A 20,808-nucleotide genomic window follows, 5' to 3' on the forward strand; every position below is an offset into this window, starting at 1 on the left:
CACGCTCCGAGTGTGGCCCCACAGCAAATTTGCGACCCATCTGACTGTGTAAGCATCAGTCGCCTAGTTTTTTAATGAGAACTGGGTGGGAGACAGTGTCAAAGGCCTTCCTGAAGTCCAGAAAGACTACATCTACCATGACACCTGCGTCCAAGGATTTTGTGACCTGATCGTAGAAGGCAATCATATTAACCACTGACCTAACATTAGTAGCCTCCATCCTGAGTAGGATTGGAGTTGCTGACCTTGCATGCATCACTGAAACCTTGCTGGAAGAGGCTTCTGGGCCAGCATTTGCCAAAAATAGCTGTGGCCAAGGTACTTGGTGCATCTTCAGCCTACAACTGGAGGGGGGGGGAGGGTTTAATAATCTTCAAAGGCAATTTAGCAATAAGCAGTATTTGCTGCCAAACTTGCCCACCATGAAGTGCACCCACCCATTTGAGACCAGGGATGGAATGGGGATCCTGCTGGTGTACCAAGAACATGAGCTAGCCTAGCTGGTTTGGGAGATGGTATCAAGGATGCCCAGACTTACCATCTTCAGTGACTAACATCCACATGAAGACTAACTCTTCAGGGCTGGGGCTGGGGCAAAACTTCATCACCTCCATGACTACCATGGGTCTATCCCAGGCAGTAACTGGATCAACACAGGAGGCATGGTGTATGTTGGACCCAACGTTTTGCACCTTCCTGGATACAGGGGTCCTGTTTATTGGGGAGGAAGTCACCTCTGTCACAGTCAGACCACTTCCTTCTAAAGGTGCACATCCTGGACCTCCAATGCCCCCACTGGAGTGGTGGACCGCTTAGGCTGGTCTTCCCTGACTAATGGAGCTAGTAGGATCCCAGAACTCCCTGGGGGACAATCCTACTGACCTTGATAGTTACTGATGACCTGGCCAGTTTGGAGAGGCTCTGCCTTGTTCAATTAATATGGGTCAGTTGTACATGCTGCTGCCTACTGAGACAGAGGATGTGCATGGGCGGAAGATCTGTGCACACCCTGGCTTCTAAATGCCAGATGAAGGAGACTGGGGCCACTGCTGATGGGGGCTGTCAGTGCCTCCTTTCAGACACCTCTGTATCTGCAATTGTATGGCCTCTACGTAAGAAACCATCACTTGACATTGACTTTCCAGCCAGGCTACCACTTTATTTAAAACCTCCCCTTTCTAGGGAAGGTCACTAAACAGGCGGTTGCCAGACAGGATGTAAATGGATTCCTGGACCCTGTCAATCCGGCTGCTGCTCTGGTTATAGCACAGAGACTGCGCCCTGTGCTCTACGTTACTATCTGAAATCAAAGAGCAGCAAGGGAAAATTTGCGTGGTTAATCTTGCCCGATCATTCAGGGACTTTTGATACAGCTGAGCATGAGGGATACGGCTTTTATACACAACCTAGCAGGCTGTCACAGGCCGCTTTTAATTGGTTCCACTCTTTCCTAACACGGAGGTCCCAGAGGATGGTAAAGAGTGAGGGCTCATCACCCCCTCAGCACCTTCCCTGTGGCGTCCCAGAGGTCTCCACTCCACCACCCCTCCTGTTCAATGCATACGTGAGGCTCCTGGGTCAGACAGTGCAGAAATTTGGAGAGAGAAGCCATCATTATGCTGATGACATCTGGTTCTACCTTTCTTTCGCATCCAACCTGCAGCCCAGGGTCCCTCTCCTCTCCCAGGACCTGACCACAGTTGAGGACTGGATGCAGCTGAACCAACTGAAGCTGAACCCAGGCAAGACAGGTGATAGGGGTGAGCAATCTACGTGGCCTGAAAGAACGGGACACCTATCACCGATGAGGTTCAGCATCCCCTTGTCACTCAGGTTCACCGTGCTGCTACGATCAGGTGCCCCTGAATCTCCAGGTGGCAGCAGTGGCTAGGAGTGCCTTTCCCCAACTCCATGAGCCGAGAAAGCTGAGATCCTTTCCTTCAGATTCAGATTCTGGTCCCTGTCTTCCAAACTAGACTACTTCAAAGCGCCCTATGTAGGGCTGCCCTTGAAGACCACCTGGAAGCTCCAGCTGTTGCAAAATGTCTCATCCCACCTTTTGACAGGGGTGGATGCCAAGAGCACAACTCGTGCCCCAACAGTTTTCCAGGTGCAATTAAAAGTGCTGATTTTGACCAGTAAAACCCTAAATGGCTTGGGCCCGATGTACCTAAGAAATTACCTTCTGCCTTATGCCCCAAGGCAAAGTCAGTCACCAAAGTCAGTCAAGGGCAATCACCTGCAAGTACAATCAATATGCCAAGCTGCTCTATTAGCTTTGAGACATTATTTTGGTTCTCTTATTTGCTTGTTTTGCAGGTTGTTTTGCTGTTTTTCAAGCCACCTGAGCCCTTCTGGAAGGGTGGCACATACATTTAATCTAATAAATACATAAAGAAAAAAACAATGTTAAAAAAAAAAAAGAGAGAGACTTCAGGCCTTTTATTAAAACTTTTGTAAATTTTATTGTTAAGAAATCTGAACAAGGAAAAAAGAGTGACAGACCCACAAAGCTTAAACATGTCCTTAGTTGAAAACTAAAACAATACTTAAACAATGAAACTGGATTTTTTCCGTTACACAGTAACATTTGTTTCAGTCAAGAAACAAAACCTAACACAGTAGTTTCCAAGGTAATAAATACAAGAAAACTGATAGGGTTTTATTATGCTTCCAAAGTAAAAATAGTTTCCACTGTATTTTTTGTTGTTGGTATTTTAACTTCTAAAATATCAGCCTGATGAAATGAAAACTAAATGTGCATTTGGAAAAGGCAGATGTGCCCTAGGGTATTTCTGCCTTACAGAGAGATCTCTAATGTTTCTTCCTCTTATGAATTTATGTCCTAGCCTTCCATCAAACATAAGTGTCCCTAAAACCAATATGAACATTAGTAGTAAAAAGAAAAAAGAATTAAATGATTTTAGCTAAAAGGACTTCAGAGATTAGTATGTCATCAGCATACCACGATAGAAATAAATGCCACCATACTGTTAGAAACCTTTTTAGTGCCCTATCAAAAAGGAAGTCTGCTGAGCCCAGAAAGCAAAAACACTGTTGAAAAAGATCAGATGCATGATGTTACAGCTTTAAAAATGTATTTTGGGGAGGTGGTATCTATTCCTATGCTTAAGCTGCTTAACAATTTCTATTAGAATTCCAAGCCTTTAGCAGGCTAGGTTCCCTCTGGATGCACCAATTCACCCCAACAATCTGCAGGCACCACACAGGGAAAGAGCCTTATCCTGTTGTCAGCTAATGCTGCTAGCCCTGTAGCTTTGTAGTACTGGAAGTTCAGTGTGGACACCATAATGATGATGCATGACTTGCAGGAAGCCTAGGTAAAGAGTCATCCAAAGGCAAACTGGGGACCTTCATCCCTTGCCCAGGATCCCCAAATCCTGTTCCCCTGTGATGCTTAAATGAACCAGTTCCACTGGGCCGAGACCTTCCACACACTCACCAGGTGGTGTTGAGGGAATGACACCATGTGCCACTTCGTAAGCTAACAAGACTCCTTAAAGGAGGTTTGAATGGAAACAGGCTTCAAGGTGAGCTAATGAATGGGCTAAATTGGCCCAGTGGCTTTGTGCAAGTTCCTTATTATATTAGTGATCCTATTTTGGCTTTTGTTATAACCTTGACAATACAGCAATACGTTTATTGAATTATTAAGGCCAAATGATGCTGCTAGACACACTGGCACAGTTGCTACTACTTCATTCTTCACCACTGCTTTTGTCTCAATCCCTTTTTGTTCACATTTCTTTACTGTGCACTGGTTGTATTTAATTTCTTCTTTTACTGCTCTTTTATTAAGATCTTTTGGAGGTAACCTCTCTGTGTAATTAAGATTACTATCATATACCAGTGCCTCAAGTATACTTGGAAATGTACAAACATAACCATGTCCCTGCCCCAGGGAGCTGACAGTCTAGAGCAGGTGCATATGCGATAAGAAAATACCTGCCTCTATCAATTCCTATATCTATGCAGCTCAGAGCTCTAGCAGATCACAGGGTGATACGAAAATTAGGCTGGAAAGGACTTCATCTAGTCCAGCTGCCAGCTCAAAGCAGTATTGGCCCCAAGATGCCCAGTAACTGGTATGCCTTATTTTCTGGGTACCCAGTTTGAAACAGCCAGGATCTGTTATGCAGAACTGCAAAGTTTTTGCAAGTTCTGTTGACTCAACAGCCAACTCTGTCAGACCACATGAGCACATGCGCATCACTGGGCTTGTGCCAGCATCACACAGACACTGAGCAACCGTGTCAGATAAACAGAACAGGAGTTCCTGCTCCACCTTCAGATGGAGGGATGTGGCAGACACATTATGGGATGCTCACACCACTCAGGGAGTTGTGGCTGAACAGCACCTACCTTCCATGACAGCATTCTACTAGCTCCTTTGTTTCTTCTGTTCAGTTGCCCATTCATTTCTGAATGCCTGCAAACCCCTACAATTTCTTACCCCTTCCACCAGCATGGATTCCAAAGGTCTTTCCAGCATGATCGAACCCTTCCTTATTATGAATAGTGCCATCCTTACCTGTGCCACATGACTGGTAGGAACAAGAAGCAAAGATACTGGAGGAAGAATGGCTGAATAAGGGGAATAAATCAATGCTGTGGCAAAAGGTTAGGAGCAGCAGCCCTGAGGGTGCCCACTGATTCCACTGACATTTGGAAACCTTGGTGCATTTCAGCAGCTCCACAATCCCTTCCTCCTTGAAGCGTCTCTCTTGTCTCTTCATCACTGTCAGCTTTGCTGCTCCTGTCAAAGATGCCCCGCACAGGCCTCCCTACTTGAGGGCACTGATTTAAAAACAGGAAGCTTGTGAGATATACCAAGACATACAGCAGTAGCATAACACATTAGGAAGCTGTCTTTTCTTTTTCTAACAAATTTGCTATTGGTAGCAATGCAGGAGCCCTACAGCTGACATAGGAGCTTGCTGCAGAACCCTCTCCTGCTGCTGCCCTGGTTCATTTATCAGTTACTAAACCCAGAACCTGAAGGAAAAGATACAAGGAACCGGCCACAGCTCTTTTTGGAGACTCTCACAGAGGATCTGATAAAATTTCTATCCTGGTGGAAAAGATACTCTGCAAGGATTCCTGGTCTGGACCAACAGCTACACATGGTTTCTAGGTAGCCTGGAGAGACTGGGACATAATCACTACCTCACCAGTATCACCCATCCCCTGTCGACCCCCACAGCCTGTGTGAAGAAGGCACCTGGTCCTGGGACATTTGTTGCACATCATCCCGACAATGCTGCAATCCTTGGTTTTCAGAAATGAAGCACAGTGTGGCAAGAGCAGGCACCATTTACCAGAGGACACTGAACTCCTTTACTTTTACTGGTAAATGTGAAGGGCATCTCTTGCTGATAAAGCAGCTCGAGACTTCTCTGGTTTGTTTCGTTTTTGCTTTGAGTACAAGAAGTGTACCAAATGTAATTGGGGTGGAGGGGCTTATAAATTCATAGACTGGAAGGGGCTGGAAGGGACCTTGCAAGATTATCAGGTCCAGCCCCCGTGCACTAGGCAGGAAAGATGAGGGACAGGAGGGAAGCACAAACAAATGCATCACTTGTCAGACCTGCTTTGCTCTTCTTGCTGGTCTCTGCCCACCGAGACAGCCTGCCTTTGGCTATCCTGGGTGCTCAGTCTCAGCCACCTTTATCCTTGTTACAGAGCTTGCAGGTTACTTATACAGAGTCCTGAGAAGTGTCCCTCAGTGCGTCACAATGCCAAGGATGATATGGAAATCCTTGACCCACAGGCATGTCCTGGGAGCTCTCCAGAGTGCATTCCACAGGAAGGCCCGTCAAGCTCTAGGAAACACGATAGCAAGAAAACTGCCTTCTGTAATGCAACTTTTCTATTGTCATCTTGTAGAGGGACTTCAGAACAAAGCAGACTTAAGAGTGCAGGGCAGCCTCGGACTCCGATCTTCCAAGCGCCTCCCCTGATATAGCACCACACAAACGCACCTTTTTTATAAACCTAAAGCCTACTGAATCAGGGTACCACATCCAAGGCAATTTCACCAAGGGCTTCATAGAAAACACTTTCCCAGATCTGCAAGTGGCAGAGGCAAATGGGTAGAAGAAAGAAGCAAGCCTTCTGCCCGCCCTCGACTTTCCCCACCACTTGGTCCCCTGCCACTGGGCCAAGCTGTGAGGGAATTCATTCCTTGGGGGGGGGGGATGAATTTAAGATGCAACTTCCCCCCGCCCCCAGCATGAAAAATTATAACGAACTTGGGCTTGCCTTAAATGCAAAGTCATCTTGAATTTGTGTAAATGTTTTCACAGTGAGTATGTTAAATGATACTTCAGTGTTCAGAAGACTGTTTCACACTACATCTTCCCTTTCAGTCATTTTTGGATGCTAAATTACTTCTAGTGCCCTTTTTGTCAACTGATTAAAAATACATCTAAATGCTCATTTTGCAGCAGAAAAACCATGTATCCAATTCCAAACAAGACTGTGCTTTCAGAATCTAAAAAAAATGGGCTCCTCAGCACTTTAAAGGAATACATTTAAACAGTATTTGAATGTAAATGAAAACTAAGGAGAAGGATAATTTGACAGCTACTGTCTGGAAAAGCTCATTCTTACACATGAAAGGCCTTTGTAATTCATGGTTTACAACCTCCCTAAACAAATCATTTCTTCTCAAAAAGAACAAAAGGTACCATCAGTTCATGAAACACCTTGTGGCTTGATTACTATACCAATCCATGTAGAACAGATCTGAAAGAGTATCAGCCAGCTATATATATATTTTTAAAGATGTTTCAAGCATCCCTCTTACTTATCTTGGAAATCTAGTACTTTTTGTAGGAAGATGGCAAAGGGAGGCAGAATATAGTACAAAGACCCAAAATGAGATTTGCTGGAACATGTAACAACAATAAAATCCAAACAACTCAAAGCAACAAAATAGCAACTTCATTTAATTTAGACTCTTCTGAAATTCATAACCTCTCCACTCTGATCAAGTAACTAGATATTGTAACTTGGGAAGATTTAACACATTTACAATCTTCTACAAAAGATGGTTAATGAAAACTTAATGCTGAATGGGTGACACTCAAAATCCATGCAAATTGTGAGGTTTTTTGGGTTTTTTTTAAGCAAGTATCATAAAACCATGGGGAAAGAAGAAAACAAGCCTCCCACATGACAGGACATAAGAACTTAATAAAGACAACTGTCTTTAATACCCTGCCCACAGTAAAATTCTGGTAATAAAGAGAGATTTCCCTGATGACTTAACTCTAGCAGTAAAAAGACAGTGCTGCACTTCTGGGCCACAAAATGTATTTAAGGGGTCAATTAAGGATACACTTTCTGCAAAAACCTGCAAACATTTTTAGAGCAACTTAATGCCATTCTTTAATTATTTCTTAAAATGTCAACACAAGTTACAGCTTATTCTTGACTCATTAGTATATTAATTAGTCAAGATCTGTAATATGACAAGGGTTCAAACACTTGCTATACAAAGAACTACACCTGCTAGGCCAACTCCCAAACTGAGTAAATCCAAAAGGAAGTCTCAACAGGCAAAGCCTTTGGGCAAAGACCAGCTCCTAGTAGCTGCAGTTCGAAGCCCTTTACCTCTATCCTAATTCCACACTGTTGGAAGGGAAAAGTACTCCTCTTTTCCCCCCAGCCCTCCCACCATGTCTGCTGGCTGCTCCAAAGGAGGGACCAGCCATTGCTGCTCTACCCATCTCCAGCTTTCTCAGGCAAAGGATTTGGGACTAGCTTACTCATCTCTCCCACAACGGGTCTCTGCCCTAAGCAGCAACAACATACACTAACGTGACTCAAATCAGTTTTGTTGCTGACTACAGTTGTGAACAGTAATAAGAAAATCAGAGAAGATGTAATTACACTTTTGGTGCTGTCTGGAGAAACTAAAATAGCAGCAAAGGAACTGAAGCTGTCTGCAAAGCCTATAGTTCTGCATTCATATTTGGAAAGTATTTTTCACAACCGCAAGAGAGAGCAAAGAACCTTTTTGGTAAGGAAAGGAAGCTTAATTTTTACAAAAGTTTTGTTGTAGGCCCTTGTGTTGCCATTGCACATTTCCTACGTGACAGAAGCAAATGGCTTTTTCAAGCTCTGGTTCAATGCATTCATAGTACCGTAGAACCTGGATCTTTCAGATTTGGGCAGTTCACAGCACATTACCAAACTGAGGAGAAGCTGCTTGCTGCAGCTTCTGCTTCAAAGGGCCCAAATTCTCCAACAAGCTAGAGCTGCCCAGCCACTGCCTGGAAAAGTGGCAACACCCTTTGAAACAAAAGCCACAGCAAACAGCTGAAGCCTTCAGTAGCTGTTTGTTGTGGTTTTTACACCAAGTTTTAGATGGTTCCTTCCCTCTTTTGGACACAAGCTCTTTACAGGATTTTTTTCCAGTCCCATTTTATTTAGAGTCATATCTGACTTATCTGGACAGTATACTGATTTTATAGTGCAAGCAAGTAGGGAGCTCTAATTGCAAGTGTGTTTTATGTTTAAATACTTTAAATCAATAATTTATGTCTTTCTTCTCCAGTATGCTCATTGTGTTAATGTTCAAGTTTAAATTGCTTGAAAATATATCCTAACTGATTTTTGTTTCAATCAAAATCAACTTTGTTTTAAAAAATTAAAAAGAATTTACTCAGATTTTGTCAACCTTACTCTTTAGCACAAGCAGATGATACAGATAAAAAGCGAGCTTCAGGAAATAGATTCCAATTTGTTTGCTTCATTTCAGGGAAGGTGCACACAGCATAAAACCCATTTCTGGCCATTTTATAGACTGTAGAGTCAGAAGGGACCACAAAGGATCATCATGTCCAACCCCCTGCCCTTGGCAGGAAAGAGGACCGAGGTCAGGTGACTATCAAGCCTCCTCTTGAAGACCTCCAAGTTAGGTGTTGGTACCACCTCTCTTGGAAGCCCATTCCAGATTTACTTTCTATCATTCATGGGTGTCTATGATAACATGTACAGTGGCATAATTACTTTAAACACTTTTACAATTATTAGATGATCTTTTTTGCATCCAGATGCTGCATAAAATATATCTAGTTAATATTTTTTTGAGAACAGACACAGTGACCCCATTTGGCTAGGCCCACACGTACACAGAATAGTCAGAGCAGAACTGTTTTTTTGTGCATGAATGTTACCATAGTACCTAAACACATGCTACAAAGAAAAGCCTGAATTTTTTAGGCCTCATCTGCACCAAGTTTGCCAGAAGAACTCCAGGTCTGGCAAAAACCAAGTATGTTAGCCTGCTTGTACGGCTGTCCAGCCAGCACTGCAGGTACAAGGGCACATTTTACCAGGTGATGCCTTCCCCGGGGGTACTTCATGCCACAGCTGCTGAGTGGAGCTGCATGGAGCTGCCAGAAGTACAAGGACACAGATGAGCTGTGGCAATTGCTGTCTAACACCAGAAGTTAGAAGTAGTTCATGAAGATAGAGCCTTAATCTAAATTTGGATGTTCTCATGAGGGGTCCTATTGGATGAAGCTTTCCTTTGTCAACATGCGTCCCTCCTAAAAGCAGACTTCAGAGCAGTTAATGCTGTGTTTTCTTTTCTCAAGTGCTCTACACAAGAATGTTAGAAAGGATTTTTTTAATCTAGGGGTATAAACTGCTTATATAAAGTGGAATGTAACAGGATAGAGGGAAAAAAATGCTCCTTCGGTATTCAGTTTGTGTTAGCTTAACATTTTAAACCACACACACACACATGCTTACAGAGAAAAAACATCTTAAACTGCAATTAATGTGAAGTCTTCTGAGAAACTGCCTATACTCATTTTCTTTAGCAGCAGGCAGTGGAGTTGGACTCAGCAGTTTCACACGAATGTCCACAAAGAGGAAGTAAATGTGTAATGAAAAGAACAGCTAGTGGTAAATATAAGCATGAAGTAGACTGTTTGTAAAGTGATGTGTAAGTATTTGGCATGGGGGGCTTTTGTTTTGTTTTCAAAGGAAAGTTAAGTCAGCAGCACTGAATGAGATATGAAACAAAAATTAAGGGATACTTAAAAACCACCTAAAAGAGCATTCTGTTCCAAATCTGGCATTTTCAATTCCGATAGCATCCCTCTAACATAATCAGCAGTAATTGCACTGCATATTCCTGCTGGTTTACGTATGTAGGAAAGCTCCCTCCAACCATTAAAAACTTCTAAATTGGTTGAAATAGTTTTAATGTGATCACTATGGTCCTTCTGAACTACAAACGTGCAAAAGATAAGCAATGATTAAGACTGAATATTAGCTTTAGCTTTCTTGTTGCTGCCCACCTTCTTTCAGGGTTTAACATTATCATTTCTTTTGGCAATGACTATTATACATTAATAATGCACAAAATTAAATAAGGTAAAAGGAAGAAATCTCACAAGTGCCTGAATGAAGGAGCATGTGCCTCAAATTCCTTAACTCTTAGGCATCTGTGAAAATTCAAGCCATAAAAGGCTTAAATTATGTTGTCTCAACATTTCCCTTCATTTTGTGGGCCACAATAACACTTCTGACTGCTACAGCTTAAAAGGAAAACATCTCATTCACTTTGTGCGTTGGACAGAACTTCATGCTCAGCCAGATCCCCTCCTGTAAAGTCAATTAGTTTTGCTGAGTTTTAACTACAACCACTGAACATTATTACTGTTATGTACTGTTCTCTGAGAAGTGTGGAAGCACTTCCTCAGACACAGTAAGTACATGCTTAACTAGCATCTCAGCAGAAACGAGGCTGCTGAAACTTCAGAGCAGAGCTGGATATAAATAATTTTTTACTAAATAAAGTTACGCTCTTCAGTTCAAATTCATACATACTAATACACACACACCCAAAATAAAAACCTGTTACAGAAGTTGCACACACACTGCAAGAAACAGCGAGAAAACAGATTTCATAGAAAAATGAACAAGCATGGCTCCTAAGTGCCTTCAAGGAGGAAGGGAAGAAAGAAGACTAGCCAGCAAGAGATCTTTCTTCTTTCCTTCACTAACTACTGCATGGAACCAGGTGAGGAGCAGATAAAGCAACCAGAGAGATGTCCCCATGGCTTGAAATGCTGCCGACTCTGATAGGGCCCAGCCCAACGAATTATATGGCAAGCCATGCGCCTTCTGGCTTTGGACTAATGGCACGCATAGTTTGTACTATACATAAGTAGGTACAAAAGTGCTGCTTAAAAGTATGTTTCATAGTTTCTAGGGTCGGAAGGGACCTGAGCAGATCATCTAACCCAACCCCCTACCATGGCAGGAAAGAATACTGGGGTCAAATGACCCCAGCAAGATGTGCATCTAACCTCCTCTTAAACACCCCCAGGGTAAGAGCCTACACCACTTCTCTTGGAAGCTGTTTCCAGACCCTAGCCGCCCTGACTGTGAAGTAGCACCTCCCGATATCTAACCTAAACCTACCCTCTGCCAGCTTGTGACCATTATTCCTGGTCACTCCTGCCGGTGATCGGGGGAACAGTGACTCCCCCAATGCCTGCTGATCCCCCCTGACCAGTTTGTAACAGGCCACAAGATTCCCCCCTCAGCCTTCTCTTTTGGAGGCTGAACAGGTTCAGGTCCCGCAGCCTGCCCTCGTAGGGCCTGCCCTGTTGTCCCCTGATCATATGAGTGGCCCTCCTCTGGACCCTCTCCATGCTGTCGACATCCCTCTTGAAGTGCGGCGCCCAGAACTGGACGCAGTACTCCAGCTGCGGCCTGACCAGTGCCACATAGAGGGGGAGGATCACCTCTTTGGACCTGCTCGAGATGCACCTGTGGATGCATGACAAGGTGCGGTTGGCCTTCCTGACTGCATCCCCACACTGCCGGCCCACGTTCATCTTGGAGTCAATGATGCCCCCAGATCCCTTTCTGCCTCCGTGCTGAGAAGAGGGGAGTTCCCTAACCTGTAGGTATGGTGCCGGTTGTTCCTCCCAAGGTGCATCACCTTGCACTTGTTCATGGAGTACCTGTGCTAACGCTTGCAGCAGCCTGAAAAAGATAAAATGGATCAATACTGTATAAACTGAGACTAGGAACCCAAAGTACAAAGTGACTTTCAAATTTGCCCCTCATTTCCATGTGCTCAGAGAGAGCAGGTTCTGATAAGGGAGGGAGGGGGAGCTGCAGGGGAAGAAGTTGGGAAGGCCACCTGGCCCCCCAGATTTATTTCTTTGATGTAGAGGTAGGAGGGAGACAAATTCAAGACAAAACTCCAATAATCAGATTCTATACCCATGAAATTATAACAAAATTATGCATTTTCTATATATGGAATCTAATTATTGGGAGTCAACTTAAAATTCAGTGTTGTATTACATTTGAGTAAATATGGTATCCAGGTTTTTGCCGCTTTCCCAGGGAAAACATAGGCAGCTACAGCTGGGGTTGGGTAGGGAGCAAAACTGTGGCTGTTCTGTTAATACTGGTGACAACCCACTGGTGTTGCTTGGCTCAACCAAACTATCCAAACCCTCTTCACTTCCCAAGCTAAGTGGTGTGGACAGCCAAAAACACCTGCCAGGTCAGCTATGGGCCTAAACCAAGCCAGCTGAGAACCCGTCCAGCTGATTAAACTGGACCTTCTGCCCCAGCACAAGAGGTTCAGGTCTGCTTTAAAAAAGCAGCTTCTGCAGCATAAGCCTCTGCCAGGGGAAAGACTATGTGCTCGCAGCCAGCATCTACTACTCCCTTGTGCTTACTGTGAAGACCCCTTTGCAGCATTTACTTTCTCTTTCCCTTGGGTAGACTCCTCCTGCAGAAGCTGCTGTTATCGTATTTTCTCACTTAAAAAAAACATGCACTCTAATTTCCAGCAGCTGTTGCTTTGTTTTGTTTTGTTTTTAATGTGTGCTGTATGTGAGAAATTGCAATATATAGGTTGGACTTAGAACCTGGTTCCCAAAACATTCATTTTTTTCCTCTGAGCAAAACACCACCATCACTGGTACCAGCATAGAGCTGGCGTTGCATTTATACTGAACAGGAGCTAGCCAAACAAGTTTTGAAAGGGCTCCTTAAGCTCGAGATTCTTTCCCATCTTTATATTCATCTGGATGTGATGAAAAGTCCATCTTTTCCCCCCTCCTAAAGCAAGTCTTAACTATATCCAGAGTCATTTTTCTTGCACATTTTTAATTTGTGAAATTGTAGGATGGATGGCTGTAACCATTTTTTTAATGAATGCACAGCTACATACACGAAAGGCCACAAATGTTATTTGGACTGCAGAAACAGGAACTGAGAAGTCAAAGGATGCCAGTCTGTGGCTGCTCTCAGAGTCTTGGTTCTGGTTCCCAACAAGTCCAGTCTGTGCCCCATTCAGAACACAGGGGCCCATATTGGGTGGAGATCATACTTTATACATGACAAAAAACAGGAAAGAGCCTGTCACAGCACAGAACTAGGGTTGCACAAACACACAATCATCAAACTGGCATATCCCAACTTCTGCATTCTTGACTGCAACACAATAAACTTTCTTAAAAGCTACATTAATCGGGCGGGGGATTTTCTTACATAAAACTTCCCTCCTGCCTTACCAATCACGCATCACCATGATTCAACCCTGAATCGTTGCTATGGCAATGCAGTTTTATCACCTGACCTATATTAAGTGGCTGTAGAAGACCAATGTCATCCAATGCCTGGGGGAGACAAATATGCTTTTAGTGCATTGTCCAGAGTCCAGCAGGAGAACCTGGCCAAGCACACCTTTTCCCTTCCCTCCAAACTCAAGAGATCCTGCCCCCCCATGGTGTGCTTGGTCAGGCATATAGAGATGGACCACTGAGGTAGCATCCCAAGTTGGGAAACCAAACTAGATGAGTACTCCCCCTCCTCCTTCCTTGAGCACACAAAAATGAAGGTAGCAGAGTGGCCACTACACCACAACTCAAGGAGCATCCAAGCTCTGCCAGCACACAGTACCACGCTGCTGTGGCTTTTGAAGAGGTTTCAGTTCATTGCAAAGATGAAATTTCCCTGAGGAAACTGCCCTGTTCATAAGAATTCCCAACGCAACAGAAAGTGGAGTATCAAATGCATCTAATATTACCATATTAGAGCAAACCTTTCATCTTATTAGGCACTTACGTAAACATGAATAAGAAAGGTCACCTATTATATTAGGCACTAAATAAGCACACAGACAGAAGAGCAGGCTATGCGCACCATAGAGCTTAAAATCTGGGCAAGACAAGCACAGGGCAGGGAAAGGATGCGACACCCTGGAAGAGTGAACAATGTGGTAGCAAACATCAGGGGGATAGAGAGGAACAAATGCAACTGAGGACTGGTTAAGGAAAAAGGACACAGAAAGGAAGGAGCAAGGGACAGTGCAAGGAAGATGTGGAGCTGGTATAGACTGAAACCAAGGGGAAGAGAATCAGGAAGAGGGTTGAAACAAACAACCCGCCTGCCCTATGCAAGTACCCTACTACAGCCTTGAGTGGACTTCCCCTGTGTTTCTGCAGGTCCAGTCTTTGTTTCTGCAGCTGCTCCCTGGCTGACTCCACCCTGAAGTTTACCATCCCCTGCAGGAGGCTGGAGGCAGGTAGGGCAAACATTTAGGCCACAGGTCAGCAACCTAGGGGCCTTCATGGCCCATGAAAAGACTGGACCCAGCCCACAGCAGCTTAGGAAATCCCAGCCACTGCAGCAGAGGCGTCTACAGAATCCTACTGCCAGCCACATTCATTTATTTTCTCTTCTCTGGCAGGGGCAGCCTCCCTAGGGTCCTCGCATCTACCTTCTTCTATATACTCCCTTTGGCAGATCTGCTGATCTCCAGGGGAAACGCAGGGTGCAGCCTGCCATGGGGACTGGATCATAAGCAGCAGCCTGGGGTGGCAAATAGTCTGCAAGCCCCAACCTAGGTCCTAGCTAGCCTACAGCAAGGGAAGACTCCTAGAACAGCTCTATATTGAATTGGATTCTACGTAAACCATTTCCTGACTGGAAAGAGGATGAGTAATGCAGCAGCAAAATTTATACCGACCAATGTAATTAGATATAACCAAAAAAGGGCTAATGGGAACTTGAGAGAAACCTAAACAAAACATGTGAATAGATAACATGATGGAAAATGTAAATCTCTTTTGATAAATACAAAGCAATACAGATTGGAGGGGGGGTGGAATTAAACTACTCAATTCACAGAACTCAAAAAACAATATCAGCTTGAGAAAATTATCTAGGTTTTACAGTGGAAATGTTAACAAAACCTATGCAATGTGCAAATGGGATCAAAACAAACTAGATGTTAAACTGTATAAGGAGCAGGCCTGTGAATAATATAAACACCTATTTATATATATATTCATATTTACATCATGTGGAAAAAGGGGTGCAGCTTTATCAGAACACTGTGTGAAATACTAGTCACCCCATTTCAAAATGCTACTTATTGTACAGCTTGAGGGTTGGGGAAATATTGTTCACTGTCACTTGTACGAGCACAAGCTAAATGACTGGTATGTTACAGGGGAGAAAAGCCAATTAAAGCCTTCAATATCATTTCCAGCAACATTACAGTTAGTTACGCTGGTGGCCTTCTTTTAGCAGATAAGCCAGGGACTAGCTGTGCTTGCTAACTCCTCTGTGGTCACCGCAGGGCGGGGTAAGAGAAGGACTACCAAACAGCCCAGGGGAGGCAGCTTCTACACTGCTTCTGTTGTAAACGTTCCTCTTTTTTCCAGACTTCCAGTCTGGCACTTCCCCAAGCAAAAGAAGCACCAACAAAATCTTAGTGAAGCTCAAGTCAATATAAATTTGTTGCAAACTTCACACTGTCCTTCTGATTGCAGCCTCTTCAGTAACAATGACATATGTTCTCCATTAAGCAGTTTACTCACTTCCTCTATGATAATCCAGATTCACATTAGGCAACAACAGTTTATGCCTCTAAAATGAAGGATTTTGTGTGTTCTTATAAATTATTTGGTTAGTTGCCATTCTAATTAATCCATGCTGTCAAAAGGACATAGCACTATTTTACCCAAGAAAGTGCAATTGGTTTAGAGGACTTCATTCAAGACATACCGGTATGTGCACAATTTAAATTTCATACTGGCATCCTCACAACAAATCCTTTTAGTCACAAGCCTATCTGCATTACACAGGAGAATATCAGTTTGTACCACTGGGCCACCTGAAAGGGGCCAGCTAAATATAAAGTAATATTGTTCAGATAAGTCAATAATGCTAAACCAGGGGTGGGCAAAATGTGGCCTGCCAGGCCATTTTATCTGGCCTGCAGGGCCCCTAAAAAATTTAGAAAATAAATATTTATCTGCCTGTTATGCGGCCCTCAATGGCTTGCCAAAAACTCAGTAAGCGGCCCTCTGCCTGAAATAATTGCCCACCCCTGTGCTAAACTGTGCTTGCCAATTGAAAGGCTTATTGATAGTCTCAGCAGAGGCATCCAGGAATCCTAAGGCAGGAAGCTTGAATATTCTGTTACTTCTAAAGATATTCCCTCCATAGCTGAGGGTTTTATAACCATGCTGCAAAACCATTTCCCCCTCCCTACCTTTGTTGAGGCTGTTGCGGGAGCTAAGGATCAAAATATATATGCTTATGGGCAGTCTTCCACTATGCTATAATTTTTTATTTCTGGGATGGACATCAAGAGAACTCAATAGGTACTCGTAAGATCTGATTAAATAAACTGAAAATCAACAGGGATGAGATCTGCTTGGGAAGACTGACACAGCTGAGGGGGCTACCTCTGTTACGTGGAGAATTTTGATATTAAGGGGCTGTCAACCTAATGCCTTTCATGAGTACTAAACCTGCATATTTAAGAAGTTGTTTGTTTTATAAAACACTAAAAGCCAAAGGAAGCACAATGGCAGGTTTCACCAGGGCATAGCTGTCTGGCTGAAGACGTAAACAAAAAACACTTACTCCTTGGTGCAGTTGGTATGCAATATAATTGGCTGCTTAACTCCCGTTGGGTTTAATGACATGCATATAATAGGAGGGAGGATGCAGGCCTGGAGACTCAAGATACTTCTCAGAGAGCACCGCCCTCTGAACATCCTTCAGTTTACCTAGACTTTTCTGAGATAGCTTGCTCAACAGAGCCAAACAACTTGTATAAACAGCCAAATGATAAAGGAAGTGCAAGAAAGCACTTTAAAAGAACTTTAGAGAGGTTTAATGAAATCCTGAAGCTGTTGAAGCGTCTGACGTCATTAAGGGGCCAAGTATTATGCTGCGAGATTACTGAAGCAAATAAGTTGTAACATAATGAGATGTCATAAATATTTGTTACAGTCCTTGCAATTTACGGGTTATAAACCAATTAAAGATATAGTAGGCACAAAAAATTCCATACAAAGGACCTGAGGCAATGGGAGAAGGAAGCAAGCAAGGCAATGTCCAACCTCTGCCTCTTAATGAAGTCAATTCAGTTGAAGTTAAGTGTAGCCCTGTGTGTCACAAATAATTTAGCGCTAACATTTCTAAAAACATTTTTTTAGAAGTCTGAATTACCCAAAACTATTCAATTTCCAGCTCAATAAGCAGTCTCTGAAGAGGCAGGATGGTATGGCTTAAGGCAGCAGTTTCCAATCTGTGGTACACGTACCACCAGTAGTATACAGGCAACCTGTCAGCGGTATGCATTTAAAGATTTATTATAATTACTTTAATTACTCTATATGACAAAAATTTGCTGGTAATGCTTAAGGTTTATCATTTTAAATTGGTGGTGTGCAGCCTGTCAGAGTTTGGGAACCGCTACCCACCCTGGAGCAGAGACTGGTGTTCTAGATCCCGTTCTCATTTCTGCCACAAACCTCATGCAAGCTGGCCATGTAGTCAGACTCTCAAAAATGGCACTTATTCTGAGTGCCTATCTTAAGATCCTGCCACCCAAATATTCAGATCTCCATGGAAAATAAATCCAAAAAGTGGCAAATTTAGTGCCCAACTGAGGCACCAAATAACAGTGAGTATTTTTTAACCCAAATCTTCATTCCTTCCTTGATACCTATGCAAGATGTGGGAAATTTGTCCTAAACTCACAGCAGGTTGCAATATAAAGCTTGTTTGTAAATAGTGATAAGTACGATAAAAATGGCTGTAAATAAATATAAAGGCAGTGTCAGAATCTTATCCAGAATCCAACCTTTCCTTAGAGACAATCTGCAAGCAGCAATTTTCAATGCGCTTGCTGAATGCTAAAATATCCACCCACCAGTCAAAAAATAGACAAGACAGTCTACAGGCCAAATAAAAATAAATATTACAAAGCGCTCTCAAGTACATTTTAGAAAGCCCTTTAAAAGAACCGAAATACAACCCCACATTACGAGATGAATTCTTACACAAGTCCCAGTAATAATTTCTGGCATTGACAAATGTCAAGCTTCTATTGTTTGTGTACAGCAAAACCGATTTAAATGCATTGTTCGATGCCATTAAAGAACACACAGCGCCTTGTATATAGAGGCCTTAATCCTGGCTGAGGCTTCTGAGCATTACTAAATGGCAGGGATCAGACTACCAACAGTTACAGAAAAGCCAGATAGCCATAATTTACACAGAAAGTCAAATCAATCTTGAATCTATCAAAGTGGTTTTGCTGGTACCTTACAATCACTGCACACCTATTAAAATGCATGGACCCCTAATAAACTCCATGCAAGACAACAGAAGAGCTCTACTGGTAACTGACTCTCTATATACAAGGGCTCCTCATTTTTCCATTTTAAACGTTGAGCAATTTTTGTGCCCAAATATTCAACATGTTCTGTACATTTCATTACTGAGCAATTTTAAATTATTTTTGTGCTCCTATTCCCAGACAATTAAAGCACTCTCGCCTACCCACATTCTGCTTAGCACATGCAAATCCAACACCTGCGCCAGGAAAAAGAAAAAGACATTAAGACCCAATACTGGATATTCTAAATATCGGGGGGGGGGGTTAATCTTTCACAAATCCTCAACATAAAAAAAAAACGCTCACAAAACCTCACATAATATCATAGAACACAAGCGTCTATGACCTAACAAAAACATGCAGTCCACAACAAAGGGTTGGGGAGAATAAGTATTTGATAGATCACGGGAACACAGGATTGTCACAGATGAAGGCACTACAATGGGCAGTCTCTTATTCAAGATGATAAACCAATTACCACAACCCAGTGGATAAAAAAAGAAACCAAAGCCTTGAAACGCATGTTCCTGGTAAGGTGTTTTATAAAACTGCTACCACTGTTACAGCCAATAACAATACATCAGATCCTGATTAATATACTTTGTGCTAGCATTGTACCCTAAATAGCTCATTTTCAGGGACTGCTCCAATACCAAATACATCAAGAACTACCACTGTAAAAAAAACAACACATCCGACAAAACCCCCAACAGATTTGACTATAAACCAGATTTCCTCGAGACGAGACTGAAGCAATCCCCTTCGTGTACCCCGGCCAGAACGGAACCAAGGTCCAGCTCCCACATCCGTGTTATTTACCAACACGGTGAATACATTAAGCCCTGGCACACAGAGCCTGCCAAACGCACGCATCCCGCCCCGATCCCCCTATTTGTGACCAAGGCATGCGCTGGGGACAACGCTGCCCAGGGAGGCGTGCCGCGCCCTCCAGGCAGGGACCAGCTGAAACACCCAGCTCTTTTTGAAACTGCAAATGAATCCGATGGCCCAGTCAACCCGCCCCCCCGGGGTCCCCGACACAACCCCCCTGGGCACCCCCAGCCCTGCCCCTCCCAAACCGCCGCATGCTCGCCATCCCCTCCTCCACCCCCACAGGGGATGCCTCCCAGCCCCGCCCCCCCACACCCCATACAACCCCCAGCCCTGCCCCTCCCCCTCCTCTAATGTCCCCCCAAGCCCCTGACCCCTGCAGCCCCCGCATCCCGGCGCGGCACGCACCTGCTTGCGTGGTGTCGCTGAGGTCGTAGCCGCCGGCGGGGAAGTCGCGGAGCTTCCTGCCGCTGAGGCCGAGGATGCCCGAGCTGCCCGCCTCCTCCAGCGCGCGGTCCAGGCTGCGCCCCGTGTGCGGCGGGAGGGCGGCCGCGCCCCACGGCGGCCCGGCGGCGTACGGCAGCGTCAGGTGCGCAGGGAGCCCCAGCCCCGGCCCGAGACCCGGCCCTGGACCCGGCACCGACCCCTGCCCCTGCCCCTGCCCGCCGCCCTGCCCGGCCGCCATGACACCGCGGCCAACCCAACCCACAGCCGCCCGCCCACTGCGCACGCGCGGCGGGGCCACCCCCAACGGCCGCGCTGCTCGCCCACTGCGCACGCGCGGCTCCCGCCCTCACCACAACGGCCGCGCGGCCCGCCCACTACTGCGTGCGACACAGGGGGCGGGGCCACCCCAGCCCACCATAACAATGTCCGGGGGGCGGAGCCACTGAGGGGCGGGACCCCGTTAGGCCCCTCCCTGAGGCGGGAAGCTGCGTCAGTTGTGGCTCAGTCGAGGCTTCAGGTGGTTGCATCCTGGTCCGCTGCGTCACATGGACCGTGGGCCGAGTTGTGGCCCCCAGGCATGTCCCCGCCCCCTGGGCCTGGCCGTTTGGCGGTGGGGGAGCCACCGCTTCACGTGCTCTTGTGTTTCCAGACGTGCAGGGAGCCCTGTAGGCCGGGGCACGTGGTCGTGACAGCCCACGTGGCCGGATCCCACGTGCACATGGATGGATCTGATGGCAGCGGTCAGATCTGGCATGGGATCTCACCTGCACGCTGGGTCCCTGTGCGGTGTCAGATCCAGCGCGCAGGAC

At 44.9% G+C, this 20,808-nt stretch overlaps 1 protein-coding gene across 3 annotated transcripts in view; it reads right to left on the reverse strand.

The window, feature by feature from the left end:
• Window positions 1–20,255, reverse strand: part of LRCH2 (leucine rich repeats and calponin homology domain containing 2) — a 78,376-nt gene extending 58,121 nt beyond the window's left edge. For all 3 annotated transcript variants that reach the window (XM_090061511.1, XM_090061510.1, XM_090061512.1), the window contains exon 1: window positions 19,961–20,255. In XM_090061511.1, the coding sequence (XP_089917637.1) occupies window positions 19,961–20,237 (277 nt within the window). In that variant the 5' untranslated portion in view covers window positions 20,238–20,255. The remainder of the gene's footprint in view (window positions 1–19,960) is intronic.
• Window positions 20,256–20,808: the final 553 nt, after the last annotated feature.

The sequence above is a fragment of the Crocodylus siamensis genome, chromosome 8 (assembly GCF_052110815.1).
Source record: "Crocodylus siamensis isolate JL-2025a chromosome 8, ASM5211081v1, whole genome shotgun sequence".
NCBI classification, from domain to species: domain Eukaryota; kingdom Metazoa; phylum Chordata; order Crocodylia; family Crocodylidae; genus Crocodylus; species Crocodylus siamensis.